Raw genomic sequence first — 8,573 nt, 5'->3', positions numbered from 1 at the left:
GACTTCCATTATGACGATAGAACGTAGTAACCTGCAGACTGAAGAAATCGAATACTACTGTTGGTCAGCGATGTTCGCTCGGCAACTGTTCTCACTGGAATGATGCTCTTTTTCTCCGCAACTGTCCTTTTATCGCCTCTTCTAAAGTCTAACCCCATCTCCGTCTAGTGATCAAATGGCCAACTTCAGTTGTGAGCCTCTCTTTTATAAGACATCCAGCAGGAAGAGTAGACAAAGCTGGCCGCAGTTGTTAGTGCCAACTTTCTGATACTGCTTCCTGTTCCATGAAATTCGACTTCCCTTTACATATCGGACAAATTCAGCAGGGGGATTGGCACCACTGCCCCCATATTCTCCTCTCTTCTTGTAATAAACCCAGTGAGTACCACTGCCAACACTGCTATCCAAATTAAAAATGGCTCGTTCATTTTTCCAAGGTTTCTTTGGAAATTCATCAATCATGAATACTCCTCTGAAATGAGGAATTTTATTTGATTTCGCCAACTTAATTAGATCAAAATTACTTAACCGCAGGCGAGGTAGCGTATCCAGCATTCGTTTAGCTTTTCCACTCAATTTTGAAGATTTGCCACCCATTCGTCTAGGAGTGGGGATGATTCTCTTCTTTTTCTTCTTATCTTTAGCACGTCTCATGATAAACTAAAACGTTGTTAGTTGTTTCTGGCTTTATATATGAACATTTTTAACATTCTCCCAACAGTTGTGTGAATTATCTAAGCCCAACCATTTCACCAAAATTCTATCACCTTTCCGTTTAATAACCTTCTCCACTAGGTAACTGTCGGGATGTTTGGCCAGCTGCAGTTCCTCTTGATAGAAACCTCCAGCAATCATTTGCCCCTTATAATCTTTCAGATGATAGGTGATCGGTATGGTATTTTTCACTTCAGCAACTTTAAATATTTCTGTAGACCATGAAGGGCAGTAGCCTTTAGCAAATTGAGCTTTATATTTGGATATGCGTACATGATCACCAGCTTTGAACTTGGGAATGTTGGCGTTTTTCAAAGTTTTCTTCGCATATACTTCACGTAACAGCTGCTCTTCTATTTCTTTTCCCCGTACTGAAGCCGGTGTCATTTTGATAGTTCTGTGTTTAGTGTTATTATATTTGTTCACTAGCGATTTAATACTGGTTAACCAGTCGTACGATCCTTGGAGACTAAATTTTTTCCACATTGCCGCTTTCAGAGTACGATTGAATCTCTCCACTATTGAAGCTTTTAAGTTACTATAGGTAGAATAGCGATTTATACCGTTCACGTTCATCAGCTTGCCAAATATCTTGTTGTAAAACTCTTTTCCATTATCCGTTTGCAAATTGTTTGGCTTCCGATCGGCTAATACTTTCTCGAATGCTTGACTCACTTCCAGGGCTGTCTTATTCTTCAGAGGGATCGCCCATGCATATTTGGAGAAACAATCAATCACTGTCAACAGATATTTGTGGCCTTTATTGAATCTAGCGTAGGGTATTAGTTCCACTAGGTCGGCTTGCCACAGGTCATCTAAGCCCTTCAGAAGGACTGCTCTTCTCTTGAACACTCTTCTTGCTGGTCTATGCAACTCGTTTACAATCTGTTCCTTAACAGAGGCCATGATGAAATGAAGCTTGCTCATGTCCACACTACGCTATTATACCTCCATCTCTCATCTGGGCTTCAATACTTTTTATTTCCGCGCTGGCATTGTTGGTGCCAAGCAATCTTCTTAATCGATCTACAAGCATGTTAGGATCTACATATCCAGCACCCCTTTTTGCTGAAAACAATTTTGAAATCACATTCTTGTATTTCATGTTTGTGTTCAGAACTTTAATTGGCCCGGAAGGGCTGTGCCCTTCTCTATGAGCGTTCGTCTGTTGCAGTATGCTCTTATAATTGATATAATCCGTCTTTTTCACCATAGACAAGTTTGGATTTGTCAAGAATAATAACTCGAAAAGACCTGGCGTGCCGAAATAGGTATTATCACCAACGGATAGAATATCTTTGCTGATGGAGACCACTGAGTCACCAATACTAAATCTCCGGCCGTCATAAACTACACCATATATCATATCCAAGTCCTTGGTCTCATTTTTAATAAATTTTTTGATATATTTTGAGGACATTTCTCCAACTTCCTTCAAATATTTTGCTGAAATTTCCTTCCCTTCGGGAGTTTGTGCTTGTTCTCGTACCTCTTGAAGCGGGCTGGTTGCTTCAGCAGAAGCAGAAGAAGATAACTTTAGAACTTCCGGTCGCGTTGGGGTTGAAAGTTCTTCATGCCATGTTTTTGTAAATCTTGACGGCGGTGTTGTAGCCGATTCCAGCCTCAGAAATTTTAGTCTCTTTGGAGGTGGAAGGGGTGTTTCACAAGTAGCTACTTCCGGTTTAGGAGATTGTTTTAATTCAAGTGGTGGCTTTTCCTGCTTTTCCACCAATGCTTTCAATGGACTCAATAAAGGTTGATATTTCATTTTCAAATATTCATCGGTCTCTTCTCTGTTTCTCTTCAATAAATTACACTTTTCTTGAATCGCCTTTCTGGTTTCGATTATTTCACGCATTACAACGTCACTAGTTGACCCCTCCATGGCTCAATGAACAATGATCTTCAAGTGCATAGTTAAGGTATTATATAGGCTTCGAAACCTTTTCGATACCTTCCCTCAGTAATCTGTCTATCTTTGTCCAACACTAGAAAGCCAAATCTATTTTCTTTCCAGCACCTGTGGCAAATTTTTCTGAAAGTTTTGAATTCCATGTCGGAATTGATATGGTCATCGTAAATTCTTCTCAAATTTAATTCATCTTGCCGAAAGAGTATTAGGAAATTTGCATTTTCTCTCACTAGGTGCTTAGGAACTCTAGTATAACTTTGACTTAGATAAAATATATCAACTCCACTGTGGCGCCCCATACAAAAATAGGCTCTTACATTATCTTGCTTGTCACATGCTATATCATCGAAAATAATTATTGAATTTGGCAGGGCCTCTTTAGGTGGGGGAACTTGAGAATTGTCTTCAAATTCAAAGTACCCAATATCTTTTAAAGGTTCTAAAATTTGAGCTAACTTCCGGTACTTGGGCTGATTTAAGGATTTTGCAAACAAATATATATTTTCAAATCTTAGCCCGTTTGAATCATAAATTAGACTTAACATGAGATTAGTTTTTCCGCAGTTGGAAGGCCCACATATTAGACATCTAATTGAGTCAGGTAAAAGTGGGCCGTGTCTTGATTCTTTCTTAATCGGGGCGCCACCGTCTAGGTTTTGATTACGGAGCGTGGTATGTTGCTTCACCAAGCGCATGATGGAATCTAACAAGAATCGCTCTCTCACCTCTCCTTATTTAGTTTTTTTGCAGACTATGTGCAATATCTAACCTACAGAAAACCTTAACTTAGCACCTAAAGAAATCCTATTATAATAAAGCTATGTACATATTTATATACAAACCCAGAACGCCATTACGTGGGTACGTCCGCTATAGCAAAGTGGCCATGGGCAAGAGTATGAACCTGATCGACTAGATGGCGTTTGTCGTCATAGGGTGAAAGGGATACTTTTCTTTGTTCGACAGAAAAGAGTTTATGTTGCTTCGATATAATTGTTCGAAAAGATGTCATAAACTCCTTTCTGTCAAATAGGGCAGCCACATAATCATCAAATGTAATTTTCTTTTCTACCGCTGCCCTCTTTATCCCTTTCGCCCGTTTCATCTCTTGTCCCCGAATTCGTAGCGCATACATTTTTGCGCGGAGGCCCACGAATTCAGACACAGACTCACCGCTGGCCTCGTCCTTAAACTTCCCCAACACCTTCTTGTTTCTGTTACTGTGTCAGGGATGCCCGTTGGGGTAGTCTGATGTGTCCAGTTCGTTTAGCATGGTAGTCATGTCCTGGTAGAAGTCGTCAGTTTTTATTTCATAAATAAAACTGTCCGTGTCAGTGTACAGTAATTTCAGTTGGTTAGTACCGTATCTGTCTAGCATTGTGTTGTAATGGAAGTCGTACATCCGGACTTTTGACAGATCTAAAATGGCCATTCCTACATAAATAGGTTTATTCATTGTGATCTGTTCATAGTCCAGATGTACGGCAACCAGTGTCTCAGTATAAATCTTCCTGTCCTTGAAAGTCGGTTTGGCAATTAGTTTCCGTAATCTCCGTTCGTCGGTAACCAGTTCTATCTTCATTCTTTTCCGGACGTCTTCCATGAACTTTCCAAAGACGGCATTGTTCATAAGTTTGTAGAAGTCTTTGTCGAAATCGTTCGTCGCTTGTTGTCTCATTTGAGTGTTGAGGTCGATGTAAGAACTTAGCCAACGGGACTGCCTGAATCGCAGCGCTCTATGTACGCGTACCAACCGCAGACCTAAACCCATAGCCTGCCTCAAGTTGACGAAGTGAACAACGTATTTCTCCCTGTTGGTCAATGGAGCCAACAATTTCTTATTAGCCTGTCCCGGAGGCACCCTATTCTCCGGGAGAAGGGGGAAATCGTTGTGCAGTTCGTGCAACTCGGCCGGATACTCAATATCGGCTTCGACAATATACCCGAAGGGACCATCTTCCTGCATATTGCCCCAGTCTAGAGTATCCGGATCTGACACCCATTCGAAAGCCCCGTAAGGAAGCGGATTTGACATTGCCCACCCGTACAAATTATTTGCATCTAGGTAGGTAATGTAGCTAGATTCCTTATGGGGATCTCGATCTGGGTACAGATAAGCATTATCGGCTTTGCTATAACGGTGACTGCATTGGCATATGCCACCCCTTATCCCGCGCTCAACCATTAGGAGCTGGTCATAGTCGGTGAGTAGATCTAATTGTACCCCTGTACACTTCAACATGGCATCCCATGCCAGCCCGGGAGCCGTGAAATACCAGGCGGGATCCAGTGAATATGCTCTTATGCAAACATCCCTGAAATTTTCAAAGATGTCACACAGGAGCATTACGTCTACCTTGAGGTAGAGTTCACTGTACCCGCCCAGGGTTCTAATTCCAAACGCCTCCCATACTGACTGGGCATGCTGATAGTCCTCGTCTGAGATGTGGCATTCATTGAGGATGCTATAGAATGCCTCCTTAGGGGGTAGAACCGTCTCCCTAAGTTTCTCAAACGAGTCCGTGTAATCATAGGGGTACACTCCTTTCCGTGTGACCAGGTCCATCTTGTCGGCGGGGAAAAATTTACCTGTATCGATGAACTTATTGCGGGGCAAATTCTTCGACAACCTGTCCAAGCTGGAAGCCATGAATCTGAAGGTGTCCACAAATCTGACGGTTAGGGCGCCCACTTGCTTACTAAAAGAGATATATTTCTCTTCACTGTTGGGGATGACGTCAATACGACTATTGTCATACCCCAACTCGCGAACTATAAAGTGGGCGTCGTAGCCGCTCAGATTGTGGAGGAAAACGGGAAGGAATCGAGGATTGCGATAAAGGATATTACATTGGGAATGGGCAGGACCACGATACACACCAGTGTTGTGGTCATGGTCTGCCACTTTTCTATTGGAGGAAAGGAAAGGTTTGGAACAGAGGTAACATTGCTGGGATTTCAGGAAGGCTTCCAGCTGGGATGGTGTGAGGGGTAGCATAGGCCGTTTCATGGTGAACACCTCGGCTACCTTTTCCGCCACTGTCTTTATGTATGCCATAAACTTCTCTGCGGCGTCCTCACCTGTATAGATGTATGGCTCCGCAGGGAAGTCAGCGGGTATGCAGTGACGAGGTATGTCTTCTGCAACCTTGACATAGGTGCAGAAGCTCATAGGCAGGTGGCTCTGGTAGGGTGTTGTTTGCGAAGTACCCGGATTGTTATTATTAATTTTCTTTAATATGCTTTCAAAATCAGCATAAATGACGATGGGAATCCTCAACTGATTCTGTATCTTCGTAAAAGATACAGTTGGTGGGGTCCCATCGTCATTGCATTCTGGCAATACAATCCGGCTAGGTCTATTCATTCCGCAGTACTCCATGTGTTCCTTCACCCGCTCAGCGATGCCTTCTCGATTCAAATTACAATGCTGAAAGCATCGCTTGCAAACGTGTACCCCGCCCTTGTGGCTGTTGATCTGACGGGCCACTAACCTATCAAAATCACTTATATAAGTGTAGTGGCTCCTTCCATTTTCAAGTGTTAGGAGAAGGAGGTCCCTGTGGTCTTCCTTCTCTTGTTTAACCACTTTTAAAGGGTACACGTTACCTTTCTCTCCAAGGGCGAAGACGTTGACCGAAATATTATTATATTTCTCAAACTTCTTCACTTCATGGAGAGGAGTGGGGAAGGAAATACAGTCAAAGTTATAACTGTGTTCCAAGTTCTTGTATTTGGAAACGCGTTGTGGGTCCTTTTCAACGTGGCGGGAGAGAATGGCATACTTGAAGCACCGGTCGTCAGTGTTCTGCACATTGATGACAGCTTTTTTGTTTGCTATATGTGGGGGCAACGGTATGAAGCTGCAACCCCCTAGCGGTTGAAAGCGGTTGACACGAAGGAGAACCCCATCAAGATTTTTAACGGACCAGCCGCTCCCCTTTAAAGCTGACTCCTCCATCTCGGTAGCTATCTTGGTATAGCTTTCACTTAAACAATCCAAGATGGAGGAGTCTTCATATAGTACTTTATTTTTGGTTTTGAAGGCTCGATCACAGGTTTCACCTTTAGGATTCTCGAACGTAGCCTCCAAGACCAAATTATACTTGAGGGGAGGATCAGTTTCTTCCAAGCATTCTCTTAGCAACCGATGCAGAGTCTCCGTCTGTGAACATAGAAATTCTACTGCATCGGATGCCTCAGTGCAAAGAAGAAAAAACGTTTTGAGGGTTCCTCCGTGTGCTGTTTCAATCTGATAAAGTTGCCCTTGTGCTACATCAATTCGGGCTCTTTTCCTCATGATGACCGATGTTTCACAGCGCCGCATGTGCGCAATCAACGTCTTCTTGGAAGAATAACCTTCTCCACACTTTTGACAAAGATGACGCTGATTGCGAACTGTGCAAGCTTGCTCATGTCGATTCTTGAGATATACCGTGTCGAAAACTTTACCGCAAATTTCGCACTCCATCATATTCACACACACACACACACACACACACACACACACACACACACAAACACAGAAATTAAATGTATACAAATATATATATATATATATATATATATATGTATAGAAATAAAACTAATTACCTAAGAAAAACCTAAAAAAAATATTTACAATATTATATATACATGAAATGAAAACTTAATGAAATAATTACACGAAAAAAATTAAAACTAATTACCTAAGAAAAACTAATTACTAAACCTAAGAAAAAATTATTTACAATATTATATATACACGAAATGAAAACTTAATGAAATAATTACACGAAAAAAATATTAAAGAACGAAAATATTAATATAATACAAATAGAAAACTTAATGAAATAATACAACGAAAAAATTAAAGAAATGAAAATATATATATATTTAGTATACCACAAAAGAAAAAGCAGATTTAAAATAATATTACTTACAGTTTAGAAGTTCTTATTGATGTTAACACTAAAGCACTTACTTAACTGAATGATTCTGCTGGAACTCGCACTCGCCTTATATACCCTCGGAAAAAGCTCAAGCTTCAATCCTATTGGCTGTTGAGTATGGTGACATCACTTTCTCGCAATTCTATTGGCTGATGAGAATGACGTCACCTACCCTGTGTGTTAAGTGAAATGCGCACGGTAGAACTTGCAAAATGTTATTCGTACTAGGCGAGCTCAAAGTCCAGTTTAATAAATCAATACGGTGAAATATATATATTTTTTTTTTTTTTGTTGCGCACGGTAGAATGGGCAAATGTTATATATATATACTGGACAAGTTTAAAGTCCACTTTAATAAATGAATATGTTGAGACATTTCCTGTTGCACGTTTGTACAAATCGAGTATTTTTTCGATGTTTTAGCAAGAGTAAGAAATAAATACAAATGAACATGTTGAGACATGTCAAGTTGCTCGGTATGACGCAATACGTACAAATCTAGTATTTTATTTTATTCGATGTTTTAGCAAGAGTAAGAAATAAATAAAAATGAATATGTTGAGACATTTCCTGTTGCACGTTTGTACAAATCAAGTATTTTTCCGATATTTTAGCAAGAGTAAGAAATAAATACAAATGAACATGTTGAGACATGTCATGTTGCACGGTATGACGCAATACGTACAAATCTAGTATATTTCCAAGTTTTGGCGAGAATATGAAATAGACAGGCTTTAACATGCTCAGTATAATAGAATTAAGTTTAGCAGTGGAGTGACGTCATCAAATGTTTTATTACGTGCCTGCCAGAACACGTCGGTTTCAGTTCGGTTATCTTCGGCAATGTTCGGCTATGTTGAGGCATTTTCTGTTGCAAGTATGTACAAAACTAGTATTTTTCCATGTTTTAGCGAGAATATGAAATAGACATTCTCAGTATTATACAATTAAGTTAGCAGTGGTGTGACGTCATGTTTAGATACTTTCTGTTGCAAGTTTGTACAAATCAAATATTT

At 40.5% G+C, this 8,573-nt stretch overlaps 1 protein-coding gene across 1 annotated transcript; it reads right to left on the bottom strand.

Moving 5' to 3' along the window:
* Nucleotides 1-1,648: 1,648 nt before the first annotated feature.
* LOC141457629 (uncharacterized) lies at nucleotides 1,649-7,097 on the bottom strand. The gene is made up of 3 exons (XM_074134831.1): nucleotides 4,546-7,097; nucleotides 3,989-4,437; nucleotides 1,649-1,782 (listed from the first exon to the last, which is right to left on the bottom strand). The coding sequence occupies exons 1-3, from the start codon at nucleotides 7,095-7,097 to the stop codon at nucleotides 1,649-1,651; spliced, it is 3,135 nt and encodes a 1,044-aa protein (XP_073990932.1).
* Nucleotides 7,098-8,573: the final 1,476 nt, after the last annotated feature.

The sequence above is a fragment of the Rhodnius prolixus genome, unplaced genomic scaffold (genome assembly GCF_049639745.1).
Source record: "Rhodnius prolixus isolate KJV_2025 unplaced genomic scaffold, Rpr scaffold_40, whole genome shotgun sequence".
Lineage (NCBI taxonomy): Eukaryota > Metazoa > Arthropoda > Insecta > Hemiptera > Reduviidae > Rhodnius > Rhodnius prolixus.
Note: the sequence above shows the minus strand (reverse complement) of the source record. Positions and strands in the feature narration are given on the sequence as shown.

What these genes read in the sequence shown, in the direction of transcription:
- LOC141457629 (XM_074134831.1), bottom strand. Translation starts at nt 7,097, where the DNA reads ATGGAGTGCGAAATTTGCGGTAAAGTTTTCGACACGGTATATCTCAAG. An exon ending in ATTGTCGAAGCCGATATTGA is followed by an intron (nt 4,438 to 4,545) that starts GTATCCGGCCGA and finishes ATTGACCAACAG; the next exon opens with GGAGAAATACGTTGTTCACT. An exon ending in CACAATGCTAGACAGATACG is followed by an intron (nt 1,783 to 3,988) that starts GTACTAACCAAC and finishes AATTGTTTTCAG; the next exon opens with CAAAAAGGGGTGCTGGATAT.